This window comes from Podarcis muralis, chromosome 1 (genome assembly GCF_964188315.1).
Source record: "Podarcis muralis chromosome 1, rPodMur119.hap1.1, whole genome shotgun sequence".
Taxonomy (NCBI): Eukaryota; Metazoa; Chordata; class Lepidosauria; order Squamata; family Lacertidae; genus Podarcis; species Podarcis muralis.
Window position 1 is genome coordinate 14,216,795 of NC_135655.1, and position 20,472 is coordinate 14,237,266.

The 20,472-nt window shown below is 43.5% G+C and overlaps 1 protein-coding gene across 3 annotated transcripts in view; it reads right to left on the bottom strand.

Moving 5' to 3' along the window:
- Positions 1 to 10,268: 10,268 nt before the first annotated feature.
- Positions 10,269 to 20,472, bottom strand: part of ASPG (asparaginase) — a 60,471-nt gene continuing 50,267 nt past the window's right edge. For all 3 annotated transcript variants that reach the window (XM_028750382.2, XM_077923619.1, XM_028750289.2), the window contains 3 exons: positions 15,623 to 15,722; positions 13,183 to 13,243; positions 10,269 to 11,799 (listed from right to left, as the gene is read on the bottom strand). In XM_028750382.2, coding sequence (XP_028606215.2) covers positions 13,187 to 13,243; positions 15,623 to 15,722 — 157 coding nt within the window. In that variant the 3' untranslated portion in view covers positions 10,269 to 11,799; positions 13,183 to 13,186. The remainder of the gene's footprint in view (positions 11,800 to 13,182; positions 13,244 to 15,622; positions 15,723 to 20,472) is intronic.

Sequence of the window (20,472 nt, forward strand, 5' to 3'; positions counted from 1 at the left end):
TACCTTGAAATGACTGTTCCTTCCTTCCTTCCTTCCTTCCTTCCTTCCTTCCTTCCTTCCTTCCTTCCTTCCTTCATTTTAATGTATATGGTTAGTTGCTGGCATCTGTCTGTCTCAGGAGAACATGGAGGAATGCACCTTTGGGGGTGAGGTCAAGCTGTTGCAGAATTGCAGCATCTGCTGTGGCTGTAGAGGCCAACACAGAAGAGACATGTTTTGTTGCAGCTGGGGCAGGTGAAGGTGTCTGGTTGTGCTGCTGCAGACTCACCATAGCGTTTCTCCTCTCTGGCATCCTCACAGCGGTCATTCCTCCTCTGGTCACTGCTGCGGATGCACAACATGATTGTCTGTCTCCATTCACTGCGGTCACCTGCAAAGGATTCCCATGTGGCGGGCTTGACGTTGCCAGCCTTCATGTCACATAGAGCATGTCTTTGGGGATCCTGCCATCTTCCGTTCTGTGGACATGGCCAAGCCAGCACAGTCACTGAGACAGGAATCTGTATACCATGCTGTAAACACAACTTCTTGGGCAGTTAACCTAAAGATTACACAGGATGGCCTGTTGTGATCTTTAGCAAATCTTTCAGCAGAGTTTCAGACACCCTGCAGCATATTTTCTGGGCCTTGGAACAGTTGCTACAGAGATCTGTGTGCTGCAGATAGGCAGTAGCAAGAAAAACGCATGACATGTCCCAGGGAATTGCCCCTGTAGGAAATTCTCTGTAGGGAAACAGTATCGGGTGATGAGTAATGGCTTTTCCCAAAGCCTTTGCTAATCCCGTAAGCAAGCATACCTTGACTAACTGGCCTGTTTCCTAAACCCTGAGCAATGAGACTACTTTGACTATTTCCCCCACCCACCCACCCGCTGGCCTCCTTCCAGTTCTGAGGAGACTCTGCCTATCATAGCTCTCAAACCTAAACAAGACTCCTAGTCAAATGACATCTGCATAGATACATAGGGAGGGAGAAGCATGTTCCCATTCTAGACGAATTCCTGTGGACCTGTGAGGAGGGACTGTAGCTCATTCGCATCTTTCACATGCAAAAAGTCCCAGATTCGGTCACTGGCATCTCCAGTCAAAACGCACAGCTAGAAGGTGGTGGGGAAAGACCTTTTTCTCCCTGAGATCCTACAAAGTTGACGTTAGTCACAGTCAACAACACTGGGCATCAATGGGCAAAAGTCACAAGGCAGGTTTCCATGTTTCTAAGTTCTACTCAAGTCAAGAGCCTGGCAAGATTGTGCAAAGATGACCTACATGTATATAAAATTTTCATGTTAGCTCACCATATAAAACCCTTTGGTCCTGCTGGATCAGGCCAAAAGCCCATCTAGTCTAGCATCCTCTTCCCACAGTGGCCAACCAGTTGCCTATGGGAGGTCTTGTGCTCCACAGCAACTGGTATTCAAAGGCACACTGCCTTTGAAAGTAGAGGCAGATCATGGCCATTGTGAGTAGTAGCCACCGAGCTACACACACACATACACACACACACACACACACACACACACACACACACACACGGTCTTGTTCCCGCTCAGTTACCTACAGCTCAAACCCCATGAGCATACAAGTGAAAGATCTTTTCCTGTTATTGGTACAGCGAAAGAAAAAGGAAATATTAACGGCGGCTTTTTCTTGTAACAATGCATCTCAATAGAGGCTCCTATAGTGAAGCTTTAGGAAATATGCACGTTGTGTCAAATTTAAAAACTACTTGATTAATTATGTTAAAAAAGCAGTGGTTTACTCAATCCAAAGTTCTTTTAATCAGTCAATTGTCCTACTGTTAGTCCTGATCTGGATGGATGTGTGTATTTGTCAACCAATAGGCCAGAAGTGTCTGCCCTGAAAGCACCAATTACCTGTTGAGTTGGGAAGAACAGTCAAGTTATCAGTCCTAGCCAGTATTAGCCTATAAAAGGAAAAATGGATTACTCTATGATTATTGATTTTGCCTAAATAATATTGATTTATATTGATAATTTGATATTTTAAGCGCTATATTGTTCTTATTTTAATGGAATTTAGAAACTTACGGTTTGAGATGTAATTGATTTAAACGTAATTTAATTTATTAATTTTTATCTTGTTATACCTGCTTTACTGTATGATGTACTGAATATGGGCCTATGGCCGTAATAAACTATCTATCTTATCAGTCCTAGCAAAGAAAAGACACTAACTTTCTGTTTCATCCCTGACTGCCAGGGACTTGTGGACTCGGCCACTGCAATCCAGCTATCTTATTGGAGGAAAGAACTGCTGATCTGCTCTCTGCTATGCCGCAGTGCCACCACTGCAGATGGACAGTGGTGGTGTTGCAGCTGCCAAGCTACCCTTAGGGTTCCAACTGGCCCCAAGATGCTGCTGACTGTGGCATGGACATGTATAATCACAACATGCTGGGCTGCCCTGTCTCCAGACCACTAACAAAACCTCAACAGGTTGTTTACATCTGGATTTGCTATAGGCTGCCATTGTGGTGCTAAACGCGTCTAACCGATCGTGATGCAAACATGTCATGCTTACTTTTGCCAGTATAATCCTTTTTGACAAGAGAGCAATTATTGCTGCTGAACATTGGCATTGTCAGTAACCTATTTTTGTGCTCTTAAATCCCTTTATTATAGCCTCCAACTTAGTTACAAAGTTGAGCTTCAACAATAACTTCAGCAGCCCCAGTGGAGTACTGTATATATTGTAAATTGATGTAAATTGGTACCATGGAAAGAGCTAGATGCCTGAAATCTATTTTTCCTAGTGCTGTGAACCTGCCCTAGTATTGGTTAGACAGGCTTTTTAGCAAAGGTATTGATTTGATTTTTGTTGAGAGTAAGACTGTCCAGCAATTAAAAGATATTAAAAAGTTTTCATATACATTCATCTTCTCTGAAGCCTTATTAGGCAGATGGTACCAATGCCTCCTGTCTCCCTTCTGTTTGCCATCCTTTTATAGTGAGTTGTGTACATTTTCTTCTGCTATATGCAGTAAAATCTAGTAAAGTAGAGCACTTGAGAGAGTCAGATTTCGCACAGCAGTGGACATTGAGTCTTTTCACCCTCCCTTCCTTCCCCCCAAATAGGCACAGGAATTGAGTTGGCGTTGGAACTTCAACCAAACAATTGTGACAGTCCTGTACATACCAAGTTTTATTATAAGATCCCAACAGTTAAAGAAGGTATCACAACACATTGTGTTTCACCTCTTGATTGCTCCTTTGGAAAATGCTCAAGGGTGTCAAGTATTCCGAAGATCAATGCTCCTAATTTAGCAATGGCCCCAGCTATTAGGAAGATGCTAGGAGGAACATCAACAGGAGCAGAAATGTGCCATCAAAGCTAGCCTACAGCTCTTAGACACAGTGGAGAACACTGCCTTGTTGCATTTGTCTAAATAAGAACCACTTGCCAGTTGAGTTGGCTCTTGTACATGGAATAGGAGGGAGGAATTCCTTGTCTTTTGACCCAGATGTCTTTTTCATTGTGATTTTAATTTTTTTAATAAAATAAATAAATTTCACAAAACATATATGCATCTCAAATTATAAAAGCATTGGAATAAACAGGCCCACTCCCCTGATCCACCAAACTCTTCTTATGTCTTTACATCCTTATTCCATGCAGAAAGATTGCAGGTAGAACAGACACATGTAGACTTTCAGGGCAATGTGCTTGATCCCAGTTCCCTTTATTCTTTTTGCCTCTATGTCTTCAGGCTCAATTCCTGAAAAGGGCTGTAAGGTAACAAACCAAGAAGTCTCCTCTTTAGTTGGGTGCACAAGAGGAGGAAGGGGTGGGCTCCATGGGCACGACGTAGGGCTCAAGCTGGCATGATTTTCAATACCTACATCTAAACCCAGCCACCGTGCTAGAAGCACACAGGGCAAACTAGTGAGCAGGCAAGAGTAAACCCAAGGCCTTACTTTTCTTGGCCAACTAAACCTTCCCCTAGAGATGGAGGAGAAATTCAATCCAATATGCCTTTAAAGTTGAATCTATCAAATGTTCACCTTCCAAAACAGTAAGGTAAAGGTAAAGGTAAAGGGACCCCTGACCATTAGGTCCAGTCGTGACTCTGGGGTTGCAGCGCTCATCTCACTTTATTGGCCGAGGGAGCGAGCGAACAGCATGTGGCCAGCATGACTAAGCCGCTTCTGGCGAACCAGAGCAGAGCACGGAAATGCCGTTTACCTTCCCGCTGGAGCAGTACCTATTTATCTACTTGCACTTTGCCGTGCTTTCGAACTGCTAGGTTGGCAGGAGCGGGGACCGAGCAACGGGATGAACCGCCGACCTTCTGATCAGCAAGTCCTAGGCTCTGTGGTTTAACCCACGGCGCCACCCACGTCCAAAACAGTATGTGAACCCAAATAGAGCTATCTTTCAGAATCTGTGCTTTGATTAATTCTGCAAAACAGTTCTCCAGCCAGTGTTTACAAAAATGTATAAATTTGGTGAAAGTGTGCATTAAAAATGAAGATATTGGTGAACATAACTTACAAAAATGCATATATTAGGAGGAATTGCTTGCAGACCTGCATATAAAAATGTGTTTTATGAGAAAGTTGCACCAAAATGCTGATTAACTTTCATGAGGGGGTTTTTTTAATGGCAAATTGCTGCAAAATGTGGGCAACTGAATTTAATATTGGAAAAATGAGTAACAGAGATTTTAAAAATGACAGCTTCTTCCATCCTTACCTTCCTGTGCCCGTGCCCCCCCCCCCCCGCCACTGCCCCAAATACCATTTACTACTGGCAACATTTTACAACAAAAATCAATTTATTGTGGGGACAGTGCCTCCAGTTTGAAATCTGGCATAGTCAAAAACCACAACTCAGAAGATTGTGTCTACGCAGCTTTTATTGGCATAGCTCTCCTTTCTCACTAATCCAGACTTTAACAAACCTGGTACCCTCTGAATGCCGTCAGTTCCAGACAAGCTGGTCTAATCTTTCCAAACCCTACACAGGTATCACTTTGCCATTTAAGTTCCAGTGCTCATGGCCAAGCAATCTTTAAATGCATCACAAAGGCAAAATGAAAATGAATCACTTGGCGATCTCCTGGATTGCTTCCTTTGCAAGTTGCAACTCACCCCAGAGTTTTCTGCGTAGGACGGATAGTGCATTTTGCAAGACGTGTTTTGCAGAATTATCACACCACGTCCACGGGCTTTGCCCATTGGTTGCAGCAGAAGACTCTTCATTTACCACACATTATCATTGGCAGAAGCTGTGCCAAGCCACGGGCGGGCAGTGCATCATGTAGCATCATCAGAGTCGCTCAAGTTCCGTGGCTTGAACAGGCTTACTCATCTTCTTGGAATCAATAATGCCTTTTAAAACAACATACTCAAGTTGGTATTCGGCTCATAAATATGCCTTGAAAGATCTTCAACAACCAGCCCAGGAAGAAGCTCTTTGACTATAACAACAGTCAGGAGAAACAGCAGTTCCCATCCCCAATTCTCTTATTCTAGGGCACGTATGATTCCTCAGAGGCACTTCTGTTTTTGTCCAGCTCACTTATTGTATGCACTGGCTATTGTTATAAGCAATTAAATGAACCTACATACCAAGTCCCTTTGATTTTTAAAAAATGGGGGGGGGGGGTGGATGACTGATCTAGGTTGGTAGCATTCTATAGTTGTTGCGAAACTTCAAGAAGGAACGATGAGAACTGTTTCCTGCATCGTATTCAGGCACAGCGAATTACCACATTTTTTGCTCTATAAGACTCACTTTTTCCCTCCTAAAAAGTAAGGGGAAATGTGTGTGCGTCTTACGGAGCGAATGCAGGCTGTGCAGCTATCCCAAAAGCCAGAACAGCAAGAAGGATTGCTGCTTTCACTGCACAGCGATCCCTCTTGCTGTTCTGGCTTCTGAGATTCAGAATATTTTTTTCCTTGTTTTCTAGGTGCGTCTTGTGGTCTGGTGCGTCTTATAGAGCGAAAAATACGGTAACTCTGCACTGTCTCCTTAAGGGCATCACAACCTCCAGACTTTCCCCTTCTCTCTCTGTTTCTCTCTAGTTTTGGAGATGCCCTGCCGAAGGCCTGTGTTTGGAACCCTGCCAGCAAAATTGTATATAAGCCTTGTGAAACAAACTGGTTAGCAGCCCTGAATCCAGTTGTCCCTCTTTTGAAACACGCTGGCTGTGATCCAGCTGCCTCCCAAAACAACCCTGCTGATCCTGTTGTTTGGAGGGAAAGCAGGTGAACCAAACCCAGCGGTCACCCTGCTTTACCTCTTTGAATAGCCAGTCAGCTAAATCCAAGCTTTTTAGAAACATATGCGCATTCCTGACTATTAGATTGGGCTATGGCTGTTAATGCCCATGTTCCACTGCCACCGTTGGAGGCAAAAATTGCTTCTGAATTTTCGGCTCTGCCCTCGCTGGTCATGGAAGGATCCTTTTAAAAAGTCCCATATGACCAGAGAATTTGCGCCTGTCCATTGGGGGATATAGGAAGCCCTGAACGCATATTTTTTAGATGTCCCTTTTACGATCAGACACGTAGAGAACCCCTTGACCCCCTGCTGGAGAGGCTTGCTGACCTCCCAGTAAAGCAAAAATTCGATCTTCTGTTAGGCAAAGACCACAAGATGACCCAGACTGTCGTCAGATTCTGTGCACAGATCTGTAGGCGCAGACCACCCCCCGATTCAACCTAGTTTGTTCAGAAAATTCCCAAACCCAGATCCACAGGCGACTTTGGGTCATTTCTCTGAGGTAGTCTATTTTAAAGTTTTTATGAGTTTATATGCGTATCACACTTTTAAACTTAAAATCCATTGTTGTACAGTGGTACCTCAGGTTACATACGCTTCAGGTTACATACGCTTCAGGTTACACACTCCACTAACCCAGAAATAGTGCTTCAGGTTAAGAACTTTGCTTCAGGATAAGAACAGAAATTGTGCTCTGGCGGCGCGGCAGCAGCAGGAGGCCCCATTAGCTAAAGTGGTGCTTCAGTTTAAGAACCATTTCAGGTTAAGTACGGACCTCCGGAACGAATTAACCTGAGGTACCACTGTATATTGTTTTAAATGTTTGTTTTGCTATTGGGATTGTAGTTCCATTTGTATTTCTCAGGCTGGTCTCTGACCGTAATAAATTTCATGCTCATGCTTCTGAATGTGAGTTGCTGGAAACTGCAGTGAGAGAGAGAGTGCTTTTGCTCTCAGGACCAGGTTGCAGGTTTCCTGCTGGCATCTGGTTGGCCACTGTGTAAACAGGATGCCTGACTAGATGGGGCCACTGGCCTGATCCAGCAGGTTTGTCTTTTGCTCTTAATGATACATACAGCTCCCGCTTATACGTGCAATTCCAGACCTAGCCAGGTTTGCGCAATTTAGTAGTGATTTCTTGCAATTCAGCAGGGAGGGCACCAAATCCTGTAGCCCCCAGATTTGGTGCTTGGTTTTATCTGTCCCATAACATTTATAAAAGGTAAAGGGAACCCTGGCCATTAGGTCCAGTCATGACCGACTCTGGGGTTGTGGCACTCATCTCGTTTACAGCTTCCAGGTCATGTGGCCAGCATGACTAAGCCACTTCTGGCGAACCAGAGCAGCGCACGGAAACACTGTTTACCTTCCTGCCAGAGCAGTACCTATTTATCTACTTGCACTTTGATGTGCTTTCGAACTGCTAGGTGGGCAGGAGCAGGGACCGAGCAATGGGAGCTCACCCCGTCGCAGGGATTCGAACCGCCGACCTTCTGATCGGCAAGTCCTAGGCTCTGTGGTTTAACCCACAGTGCCACCCGCGTCCCATAACATTTATACTTGGTGGTAAAAACAAAACAATAAACCCCACCAAATTTTAAAGCAGTTTACAAAAGATAAAACAGTAAAACCAAGAAAAATTCACAACCTGACTTTAAAAATTACAAAATACGAAAACAGATTAAAGATCACCTCAAATTTCTAAGCATCTGGGCAGGCATGTCTAAACAGGAATGATTTTAGCAGGTGCCAAAAACAAGTACAATGAAGGTACCTGATTGCTCTCAAAAGGCAAGCTCCACCGACTGAAGTAGATGATTTTGGAAGTCTGTTTAGGCAGTTTGATTTTTTCACTATACGGATATTGAGTTTGATTTACCATTAACTCAGCTTATAGGGAGATCTTATATAAAAAGCAGAAAAGGTAACAACCCAAAGGTATTGCAAGTCTGCAGTGTGTGGGGTGTTGGGGTCAGCACAGGTGCACATCTGCTGATAACCCAGGCATGTCCAACAACGGCATGGGACATTCATAGAATCACAGAACTGGAGGGCACCCCGAGGATCATCTAGTCCAACCCCCTGCAGTGCAGGAATCTTTCACCCAACGTGGAGCTCGAACCCACAACCTTGAGATTAAGAGTCTCATGCTCTACCACCTGAGCTATCTCATGCAGGCATTGTCTGCAGTCACTCGCCTGCACAAAGAGCAATGTGTTGAGAAACAAAATGTCGGAGATGATGAAGGCAAGCACATGGACACAGTTTAGGTCTCAGCAAGCGAACTTAAACACACACCCCATAATTAAGGCAGCACACATACGTTCTGTTTACGTTGTCATTTTCATTTATAAGCTGTCACCATCACAGCCAGCTTAAATTGGGTCCTGGAAGACACTTTCCGAGTTGGCTTCCTTTTGATGTTTATTTCTATCATTATTTTAGGGTCTCATTAGCTTAATCCACTGCGTAAACCACGGTTAACCTGCTTGCCTTTAATTTACTCTCTTTGCGCCAGGGCTAACTACTTTAATGGATGTTGAAAATGTGACCGATCAGGCTTGGGGCGAAGTTGCTCCTATAGCTGTCCGTCAGCTCATATCCTGGGCTGGATCAGCCATGTGTGGTTTGGAGGTCAAACTATATGTTCCAAACGTGTTTTTCCACAGTGCAACCCCAAACAGCCCAGGGGATGAGCCAAGCCTGTGCATAAGCAGAATTTAGGATAAAACCGGTTATGTAATTCTCACCTGTGGATGTGTTGCCAAGGGGCTTGAAGGGAAGCACATGGCCAATCCAGATTGCTGTTAGACTCTAGTTAATAGTTTCAGTCACCCAAAGCTCTTGGATCATCATTTCAGTTTAGGAGGAGGGTGGAGGAGACAGATGGAAGCAACATTCTCAGCAAGGTTTTAGCCTCTCTTTCCATACATGCAAGATTAAATTGCAAAGAGGAAAAGGAGGCAATACAAAACACTTTGAGAGCATCTGTTGCGGTGATTTTCTTCTTTATATCACATAATAACTACGGCAATGTTAACACAGGCCAGCCAATCTTTTTAAGCAAAAGGATTTGTGGCTTTGGCATGCCTCCTTCCCTACTGCTTAGGTCCAAGTTGATGCTTGTTAAGTATAACAACTCTGTATGTAGAAAGTTAGAAATAGGAGTGCTTTAGAGGAATTCTCTGCACTGGTGAACTGGCTTAAATCACTGTTTTTGTATACCCCACAAGTAAGGCACTTCAGACATCTGGGGACTCTGCTCTTAACACGGGGCAATTTCTAAACCCTCAGGATGACGGTGAAGTTGCCGTTTATATCCAAGATGCTCAAGAGTTCTGACAAAAGGACTGAGCATGCACTGACTTCAAAGTCATAGATCACCCCCCCCCCAACACTCACTGTTTTGCAAGAGGGATTCAAGGGCATACCAGAAATTAAAGTTTCTTCAATTAAAGGGTTCTCACACAACAAATCCGTTTTTAAAAATGGACCTTTTGCAGTTAGGAAAGTGATGAGGGGAGAAGTGTGAGGTAACAATTGACAGTAATGTAGTAGGCTCCCAGTTATCAGGGAAATTCACTTGGCACCAACTCTTGTCATTTTTTGAGGGACAGACCAAAACATTTTTATTTTCCCAGGCATTTGGGAAATATTAATAATCCAGCCAAGTTTTTAGTGGCTGCTTCTGGTGTGGATTCTTACGTAAGTTGGGGGGGGGATATTCTAGGTTATGCTTTTATGAGTATTTTATTATATAATTTTGTGTTTTCCTTTTCTTGGACTTGATTGTGGGCTCCTGGTCTTCCTGATCACTGTTGGAAACGGGATACTGGGCTAGATGAAGTCCATTCAATCAGGACTTGTCTTAAGTGTAATAAGCTGGCACCTGGGGTGATGGTATTGTTCACCAGCAGAATACCATTGATGGCTGCCATTCTTGTTAACTGACCAGATCAATAAATCATCCTCCTCCTCACTGCCCCACTAAAAAAAAACCACAAGCACTTAGTGCTGAGCTAATATATTTTAGAGATTTTATTGAAAGGCACAGCAAAGAGATCACGATTATTTCCACAGTAACTCCCCACTATTACACAGTGGTGGGGGAGGTCTAATGTGCTGGCAGCAGAAACAAGGATGCACGAAGTCACCCTGAAAAGTATCACAAATCTTATCAAAAGCGATTAAGCTGTTCTCAAAATACCTACATGTATTTTCTTCCCTGAAAGGTAATGGTAAAGGGACCCCTGACTATTAGGTCCAGTCGTGGCCGACTCTAGGGTTGCAGCGCTCATCTTGCTTTACTGGCCGAGGGAGCCGGCATACAGCTTCCGGGTCATGTGGCCAGCATGACTAAGCAGCTTCTGGCGAACCAGAGCAGATCACAGAAACGCCGTTTACCTTCCCGCCAGAGTGGTACCTATTTATCTACTTGCACTTGCTTTCAAACTGCTAGGTTGGCAGGAACTGGGACTGAGCAATGGGAGCTTACCCCGTCGCAGGGATTCAAACCACCGACCTTCTGATCAGAAAGTCTGATCAGTTGGAGTGTATTCTCATCTCCAAACAGGAGTCCTCAGGCTTAGGGGCCAGCTGGCCATACTCCCAGGTTTTCTGTTTTTCTCCTCCAACCAACACTCAATATCCTGTTGTGACTGAGCGCATTCTGGGGCTGTGCATTACATTCCTGCCTACTCTGCAACCTGTACACCCCCATCACTGGTGTCAGAGGCAGTATACCCATGGCATTAGCCACAATCCATATCTATCCTGTCATTTCTTGTGAAATACTATATTTTGAGAGGGCTGCCTCTCTAGATTTTAAAGACTTTCCCCCCTTCTGGAAGCCCCACAATTCTCTCAAGCAATCTGATGTGTGTATGCCCCCCCCCCCCCCACTTAATTTGAGAGGAAAGCTAATACCAGGTTTCTAATGCAGTATGCAGCAAATCAGAAGATTGGTTTTAAAAATGATGTTTCTTTCTGAAATTTCCGATTATCTCATCTTTTGAAAAACGGTAGCCCCCGCTGAAATGTGAAACTTGATTTCTGTGTCTAGATTTCTGCCGCTGAGCTATAGTGAGACACAGTAGCTCTGCAACAGAGCACTTTGCTTTGCTTGCAGAAGGTCTCAGGTCCAATAGTCAGCAACTGAAGTTAAAATAATATCTGATAGCAAGTCTGGGCAAGATTTCTGCCTGGTACCCTGCAAAGCTGTGTCTATTCATCGCAGACGATGCCACCACTGAATCCATGGCCTGACTTGCTATAAGGCAATTTCATATGTGGTTTGAGAACAGCATTTGTTTCATCATCACACATTCCTTCTTGAAAACACAAATTGATTCAATAGGCTAGTATGAGCACCGAGTCTGAAGTATTGCAATGTCCTTCGCTAAGCATTAGTTTATTCTTTTTTAAAAAAATAAAAAAATAGACTCTCTTTACTAAAAACAGTGAGCATAAGCTTGCATTCTTCAATTGTTATCTGTGTTGCTTGCAGCGATGTGTGCCTTTCCTCCCCATCTTGCCTCAGGGAAGCTCCAAGTATCTAAAGAAAATCAGGAAAATATATTAGATAAATAGGTAGGTAGGTAGGTAGGTAGATAACTGTCTGAATGAAGTGGTTGACATTTCCTCTTTACAATGACAGCCACCCAAAATTACCCATTGCGCTCCAGAGTTCTACCCTATCAATATCTTCTCAAACTGTATATAAAATCCTCTATTGCATTTGCAGTTCTTCCAAATTTTGTATCACATGCATATTTGACAAGTGTACTCTCCACTTTCTCACTGGCCAGTCATAAAAATAATTAAATAATGGTCAGAAGACATGAACCTCTGTGGGATTGACCTTTCTGTTTAATACTGCTCAACTGAATATTGTTATTCCTTTAAGATACATTTTATACATAAAATGTGGCTTTCTTGTTTTAAGCTTTTAAAAATGCAGCTATTAATTTGAAACACAAGCGATCTGCCCTTGTAACATGTGGGTGAGCAGGGAAGGGAGGCTGGGCTGCAGAATGACAGAAATCCAGTGCAAAAAATGAGCTGACAACTTTGTTGCTTCAGCAGACAGCCAACAGAATGATGTAATCCATTTATAAAGCACCATAGCGAGTCAGGATCATTGCCCATAGGTGTTTGCATACTGTTGAATATACAGAGATAAGTAGCAGAAATCATTTCAACATGCCCGTGAAGCAAGGAGAAACTTGCTTCACAGTATGGAGCCATGTTTCAAATAACTTAAGACATGGCCTGAAATTTCAAGGAGGAGGATTTCACAGCCTTCCTTGAGGAAAAGCCACCCTGGGGCGGTTTCATATACTCCAGAGCAGAACACCCCATTTGTCTCCAAGAGGGAGTCTTGGCCAATCCAGCCTCCATGGCAAGCTTACCAGCATGATACTCTTGAATCAAACCACCAGTCCCATTTGCACTTTACATAATCGGGTGGCTGGGGAAACTCAGCCAGATGGGCGGGGTATAAATAATAAATTATTATTATTATTATTATTATTATTATTATTATTATTATTATTATTATTATCGGGGGGTGTATACCACAACCTTAGGTGTACATGTGATGCAGCCTTTACAGACTAGTGCACATAAGGATTGTCCTCCCAAACGGGCAGTGCTGTTAGTTTTGATGGCAATGATCTATTTTCCAAATCCTGAGATCCCCCAAATTGGTGCTTTCAAAGTTGACTGTATTTAGCCATCTGCTTAGTGAGCATGCAAGACACCTTAGCCCACCAAGTAATGATAAAACAGATGGATATATGCTGCTATGAACTCAAACCAGACAACTGTGGTCCCAACTCAGTCCATTTCCCAAACCAAACATTCCTCATGGAGCGAATGACCCACATGCACACCGCCAAACATTGGTGGTGGTTGTTTCTCAAAGCGTAAGCCTTACCAAATTAGGCCTCCAGCTGACATAAAAACTCCATGACTTTCATACGATTTGCAGCTCTTGCCTACAAGAAAAGGTTGTGATAGTAGTAAGTGCTGCTATGCCATCTGCACATAGGTGCTCATACACATGCACAAATCACACAGAGGCACCTAAACATGCTGCTCCCATATGCATCGTCTATATGCTTCACACTTCAGTGAAAAGCCTCTGTTTCAGATCTCTTCAACACCTGAGGTCAAACTGGAATCTACTAACAGGGCCTTTTTAGGGGTGGCATATTCCAGTCCCAAGAAAAGTTCACCAGGATTGGCCAATTGGAAAGTTTAGGAAAATAATAGAAATCTTTTCCTTTCATCGGGTTTACAGTGATAGGTTGGATGATTTCCAGAGTGCTGAAGATGGCTTGAAAAAGAGATCAGTGGTTTAGAAGATGGATCGCTAGAAACAGGTCTCTTTCGTTTTGAGCCTAGAAATCAAGTGGTTTTAATTTCTGCTGTTTTCCTTGCTTTCTATTAACTTTTATGGTTGTTTATCCATTAAGAGACTTTATGTGTATTTTATTGCATACTATGTAATTTTTAAATGGTGTACTAGGGAGTTCTTTCAGCTGAGTTGGCAGACTAGAAGTTCAAAAAACAGATAGCTAAATAAATAACTATACTGTACCACACAAACTCAATTGAGATTTTTCATTCCATTAAAGCTATGAGTAGACAGTAGCTTTCTCCCTAGCCTACTGTCTATGTGATTTAGCACCAATCTAGAAGTATTAGAATCAGAGGGCTTTCCCCTGCGCACAAAAGCTGAGCAGGTACTTGCACAAAACCCTGAGCAATCACCCAATTGCACACTTTCTTTCTTGCTGGCCCTGTTATTTCCCTAGAGGCCCTGCCATTTCGAAACATCAGCATAGGCACTGGAGAATGCCCTTGTGGTTCTGTTTACACCAGGGATGAAGAACCTCTGGAATGCAGGCCAATCTTGGCCTGCCAGGGAGTCCATTTGGCACATGATATCATTTCCCCCAGACCACACTCACCCACCAACAGCAGCTGACATCAGCTGATGGGTGGGAGGGCAGGGTTTAATCCTGCCTTGGCTATGCAATCCTGTTCCCAAGGAAGCAGGATTTTATCCTCACTCATCTGCTCACCATTAAAAGGCTGTGCAAAAGCACCCTTTGAAGAAGCTTGCTCAGGGGAGCTACCTCAAAGAAGAAGAAGAAGAAGAAGAAGAAGAAGAGGAGGAGGAGGAGGAGTTTGGATTTGATACCCCGCCTTTCACTCCCTTTAAGGAGTCTCAAAGCGGCTAACATTCTCCTTTCCCTTCCTCCCCCACAACAAACACTCTGTGAGGTGAGTGGGGCTGAGAGACTTCAAAGAAGTGTGACTAGCCCAAGGTCACCCAGCAGCTGCCTGTGGAGGAGCGGAGACGCGAACCCGGTTCACCAGATTACGAGTCTACCGCTCTTAACCACTACACCACACTGACTCTCAGTCAGCAAAGCAACTGGAGAGCATCAGCCTAGAAAGCATGGGTCCAAGCAGTTTTCCCCCTTGCCTCGCTCTTTTCCAAGGGAGAACTCACTCTTTAGCAATGCATTGGAATAAATAGCAATTTGGTGAAAACCTGAATTGCCATTTGTTCCAAACAAGTGCTAAAGAGCATTTTCCCCCAGGGAAGAGCAGCAGGACAAGAGGAAGTGTTTATAAGCCCTTAGAGCAGTGCCTGGAATGAACTAGTTCAGATTAATTAATTCATTGAATTAGTTCAAAATCTTTGAGATACATCAGGAACTAGAGGAGGAAACTCATGAAGTCTTTTCCAGATCTTTCCCCTCCCCCTTCATCTCTGCTGTCAGGAACTTAATGGGGGAAGCAGGGAGACTTGGAAAAGGCTTTGAGCAAACAGGAGCTCATGAGCTGTCTTAAAGGTTTTGCAAAAGCCTCTGTGGTGTAGTGGTTAAGAGCGGTAGTCTCGTAATCTGGGGAACCGGGTTCGCGTCTCCGCTCCTCCACGTGCAGCTGCTGAGTGACCTTGGGCCAGTCACACTTCTTTGAAGTCTCTCAGCCCCACTCACCTCACAGAGTGTTTGTTGTGGGGGAGGAAGGGAAAGGAGAATGTTTGCCGCTTTGAGACTCCTTTGGGGGTAGTGATAAGGCGGGATATTAAATCCAAACTCTTCTTCTTCTTACTTTGGGCTGCAGCTGCCATGAGCCATGAGTGTTGTATTCAAAAGCACCTGTAGGACACTGGATTGGGGAAGGCTGACCTAGGCCTTCCAGACCCTCCTGCTCCTGCAGCTCCACTGAATCCTGTGCAAAGCCATTTCAGAAATGTTGTATTTGATGCAGGGCTCTTAGAACCGAAGAGGTGTTTGATTTAACATACATATTGAACAGGACGTCCATCTGACATATTACAGTAATCACACACTTACCATGGCATATGGAGTGCTCCCATCATAACCAGGATGGTTGAGATCCACACCAGCCAGATGCCAGGCCAGCAGTCCTTCAACATCTCCATTAAAAGCAAGACTGGCATGGGGAGAGGGAAGAATATATATTTTATCTTCCATGTTCAAAGCAGTACAATTTGCTTTCCAAATTTAAAACAGATTCAAACATGTGTTGCTGCCAAGGCTTTCAAACCAAACGACTTGTGAAGGAATGGGGACTGTTGTTCTGCAGACGGGCCTAGCGATCTCAAACACAGGATCCTCTCTATCCACAACTCCGTTGGAGGTAGCTTATCACCAAGGGGGCAAATAATATTTTTCAATAAGTTCAGCACCAGAAACAACAGTTAATTACAAATTTTAAATCTGAATTTAGACTGCAATTCTAAATATACTTTGCAGTCTAGTTTGACCCACAGGCAGGAGGTTCCTCACGCCTGCTTTTAAATCCATATCGTTTACATTTGAGAAAACATGCTTAGGACTGAGACATTAATGTGAAATGACAAAGATGTTTTGATTTGGAGAAGTATAAAAAGTATCTGCAATCTCACTCTTAGAACAAAAGTTTCCACGATGAATTTATGGCAACATCATCCAACATGATTCTGCCTGATAAACAGTTCTATATAGCTTGAAGTTACAAACATGAGTTTGACCAAACTGCAGGAGGCAGTGGAAGACAGGAGTGCCTGGCGTGCTCTGGTCCATGGGGTCACAAAGAGTTGGACACGACTAAACGACTAAACAACAACAATAGCTTGAAAGCTTGCCACTACCGGTATTTTGTGACTTTGAGGTCGGCTCCTTGTGAACCAACATGGCTACCTTTGCTTTACATAGCATCAGTTTCCCACTCCAAAATGGAGTAGGGAAACTGATTTGAGATCCAGCTTTCTGTTCCCAGGACCCATTAACAATTCTTAATACATTTAGCCCCAAAAATATTGACCTAGAAACTCATTCAAACCTCTACAGCAGGCCTGGGGAACCTGTGGCCCTCCAGATGTTGCTTAAATGCAACTACAATCCTCCCTAACCATTGGTCATGCTTGCTAGGGCTGATGGCATCCAATTCTGTGCACTGGCAACAATGTACCTCCAAAAAGGATGACAAACAAAAGGCTGGGAATGGCTGCCAGAAGAAGCAGGACAAGGTTACAAAAGCTCCAAACAGCTGAGCTAGCAACACTGTTGATGAATCAGGCGCATAAATGAATAGGAGTGTACAGGAAGAAGCTTTCAACAGGCCAGTTTCACCCAGTGGGTGTGCCCATGACCAAAGGGGAAAAGGCACAGGCAGTTTCATATTTCACAACAACACAAGATTCAGCTCATGACATGCTGTTTAAGTGGGATAGACAGCATTCAAATTGCTTCATTTTCATTTTTAAAAAGGACTTTAGAATTCACTGCCTGAACGCAGCATAACAGCAAATGTGCTACAAAAGCATGTTAACTTTAATTTCATGAAAGGTGGAAAGTAGGAGTTAGCAGCTCGAAGGCCTTTCTCTTCCGCAGACAAACCTGGCCTTTTGAGGGATGCCAGCCTAGAGGGCAAAAGAGGTGTCAATAAGACCAGCTGGATCAGGCCAAGGGCCAAAGACCAATCTAGTGCCCACATACACATTTTTAACAAATTCTATTTCAATTTTTTTTATTCTTTGTGTCATTTTTTTTAAATAAAGGCTTTTGCCCACTACAGAGATAGAGATACTGTACTTACATTTAAATGGGATATTGCCCTCCCTGATGTCTACCAAATGAAGACATCGCAATTAAAAAGAATGGAATTGATTGGCGCTGGCCATTTATTTAGCCAAACTACTCTCTTCGCGATTCATATATTGGGTTAATTATGCTCCTTGCATGGGAAAATTGCCTTTTAAGATTCCAGTCCTTTCCTTCATTATGAGTCAGGAGATTAAGCAAAACTCTTTCATCAGCTGCATCGCTAATCGTGTCTTTTCCACCATCTTAGATATACACAAGATTAGTAATACGTTGAAAGTTTCATAAGTGCGCCTAATGAATAAGTCTTCAGCTGGATTTCATGTATTAAAATAAAGACTTGTTACTAAAACAACGCTAAGTAAAACATTGAGAATGTAGTTTATGAAGCTGGGTTCATACATAAGCCTAAGATCCTCTTATAGCAAGGAGCAATATTTTTGGCAAAACAAAAACAATTCTTTTAGCTCTGGTTGAGTTCAGGGGGCATACCAGCAAACTGATAGTGGCATGAATGGTAAGCCCCTTTAAGATGCAACTTGATAAAAAGCTGTTGGGGGTTAGGAAGGCACTTTTTCTTGGCCACATTCAAAAGACAATTTGGTGTTCTTAACCTGCTTCCCATGCTTCCATTTGCGCCTGTAAGGAAAGCATGGGCACATCAGTTGCAAAGGGACAGAAAAAATACCAAAAATTGCAACCAAATACGGAAAAGTAATTTCGTTGTCCCCGAGAGGGGGCAATGACAATAAAGATATTATTATTATTATTATTATTATTATTATTATTATTATTATTATTATTATTATTAAAAGGGTGAGCCCCATCAGTGAAAGCCTGTGCAACGACTTCCACTTCCACAACAGAGCTTTCCCCTTTCCTCCGCTAGCACACCCCCCAAAAAAAAAATTGGTTCAGGGGAGTGTTGGGAGAACCCCCCAGAAGTGTGTGGAAAGAGGAGAGCAAGAATAATTCCTTCTGGCAAGTTGAAATGCTTGTCCTGATGGAACGATCAACAGAGCAGGATGTTGAAGTCCTCTCAAAAGCTTGGAGCTGTACTCAACTTAAGTTCTACTCAGCGTAGACCCACTGGAGTTAATTAACCTAAGTTAATCATATCCACTAACTTCAGTGGATTTTCACTGAGTATGGTTAGTCAGGGGTTGCCTCTGCTTGCCGTTGGCTCTGAACTTCTGCCTTCCACCCCACCAGTTCCCAATGAGCACCAGCCACCAGCACCACTGCTAGCATCTCTGCAGTGTAATTCATAAAGCTGAATGTTCAATAGACTCCTTAAAAACTTCATCCTTCTCCATTTCATTCTGATCACTATGATCAGCCTTGGCAAGGCAAGGCAAAGCAAGGCAGACAGGCATTGTCAGCAGTCACCCCCTCCAGTTGTGAAACTATCTCCCAAAACTGGAAAGGCTCTTGGGGCATAAGCTAAAGGGAGTCCCAGCTAACAAAACGTCAAGGCAAGTTAAGCAGATGTTCAAGGAGAGGGTAAGTGAAACCAATTTATTTAATTAAAACACTAATAAAGACATAGGAGCCAGATTTTGTAAGAAATTGTAGCTCAGTGGCTAAATTCTAGGGGTAGGAAGCCTGTAGAAGCCTAGTTAGTGTTCAGTACTACACCAAAGAGAAGGGGGCGACAGAGGACGAGATGGTTGGATAGTGTTTTCGAGGTTACCAGCATGAGTTTGACCAAACTGCGGGAGGTAGTGGAGGACAGAGGTGCCTGGCGTGCTCTGGTCCATGGGGTCACGAAGAGTCGGACACGACTAAACGACTAAACAACAACAACAACAACAACTACACCAAAAGCAAGAGTGAGTGATTTATATCATCAAGCCTCTTGGCGGTTGGAGGGATGGGAATCTCTCACATCTGTCTCTAGTCTAAGAATACCAAATGAATAAAAGTAATTCAAAAGGCCACACACAAATGACACAACCCAAATCGAGATTCAATATGACCTTAACAGATTGGAAAACTGGGCGCAAACTAACAAAATGTATTTCAATAGGGACAAATGCAAGGTTCTGCACTTAGGCAAGAAGAACCAGCTGCACAAATATAAGATGCAGGACACCTTGGCTTACTAGCAGTACATGTGAAAAGAATCTGGGGGTCTTGGAGGACCACAAGCTTAACATGAGTCAACAGTGCGATGCAGCAGCAAAAAAAAAAAAAAGTTTAATGCTATTCTAGGCTGCATCAACAGAAGTATAGTGTCCAGATCAAGGAAAGTCATAGTACCACTCTATTCTGCCTTCCTTAGATCACACCTGGAATACTGTGTCCAATTCTGGGCACCACAATTTAAGAAGCTGGAACGTGTGCAGAGGAGGGCAACCAAGACTGGAACCAACAGACTGGAAACCAAGCCTTATGAGGAACAGTAGAAGGAGCTGTGGATATTTAGCCTGGATAAGAAGAGACTAAGAGGAGGAGATATATAATAGCCATCTTCAAGAAGGGCCGTCACATGAATCAAGCTTGTTTTCTCATGATCTGGAGAGTAGGACTCAAACCAATGGTTTCAAGTTACAAGAAAGAAGATTCCAGTTAAACACCAGGAAGAGCTTTTTGATAGTAAGAGCAATTCGGCAGAGGAATGGACTACCTCAGGAAGTGGTAGACTTGGTGTTTCATTGTAAGTCTTTAAGCAGAGGTTGGATGGCCATCTGTCTTGAATGCTTTAGATAAGATTCCTATATTTCAGAGGGTTGGACTAGATGACTCCCTTCCAATTATGATTCTATGAAATATTGTGTTGGCATCCATCTTTCTCCAAAATGTACATCGTAAGACATGACTATGCAACTTGTGACCTGCAAAGCCTAACACAGCCTTCAACAAGAAGAAGAAGAAGAGGAGTTTGGATTTGATATCCCGCTTTATCACTATCCAAAGGAGTCTCAAAGTGGCTAACATTCTCCTTTCCCTTCCTCCCCCACAACAAACACTCTGTGAGGCGAGTGGGGCTGAGAGACTTCAAAGAAGTGTGACTAGCCCAAGGTCATCCAGCAGCTGCATGTGGAGGAGCGGAGACGCGAACCCGGTTCACCAGATTACGAGTCTACCGCTCTTAA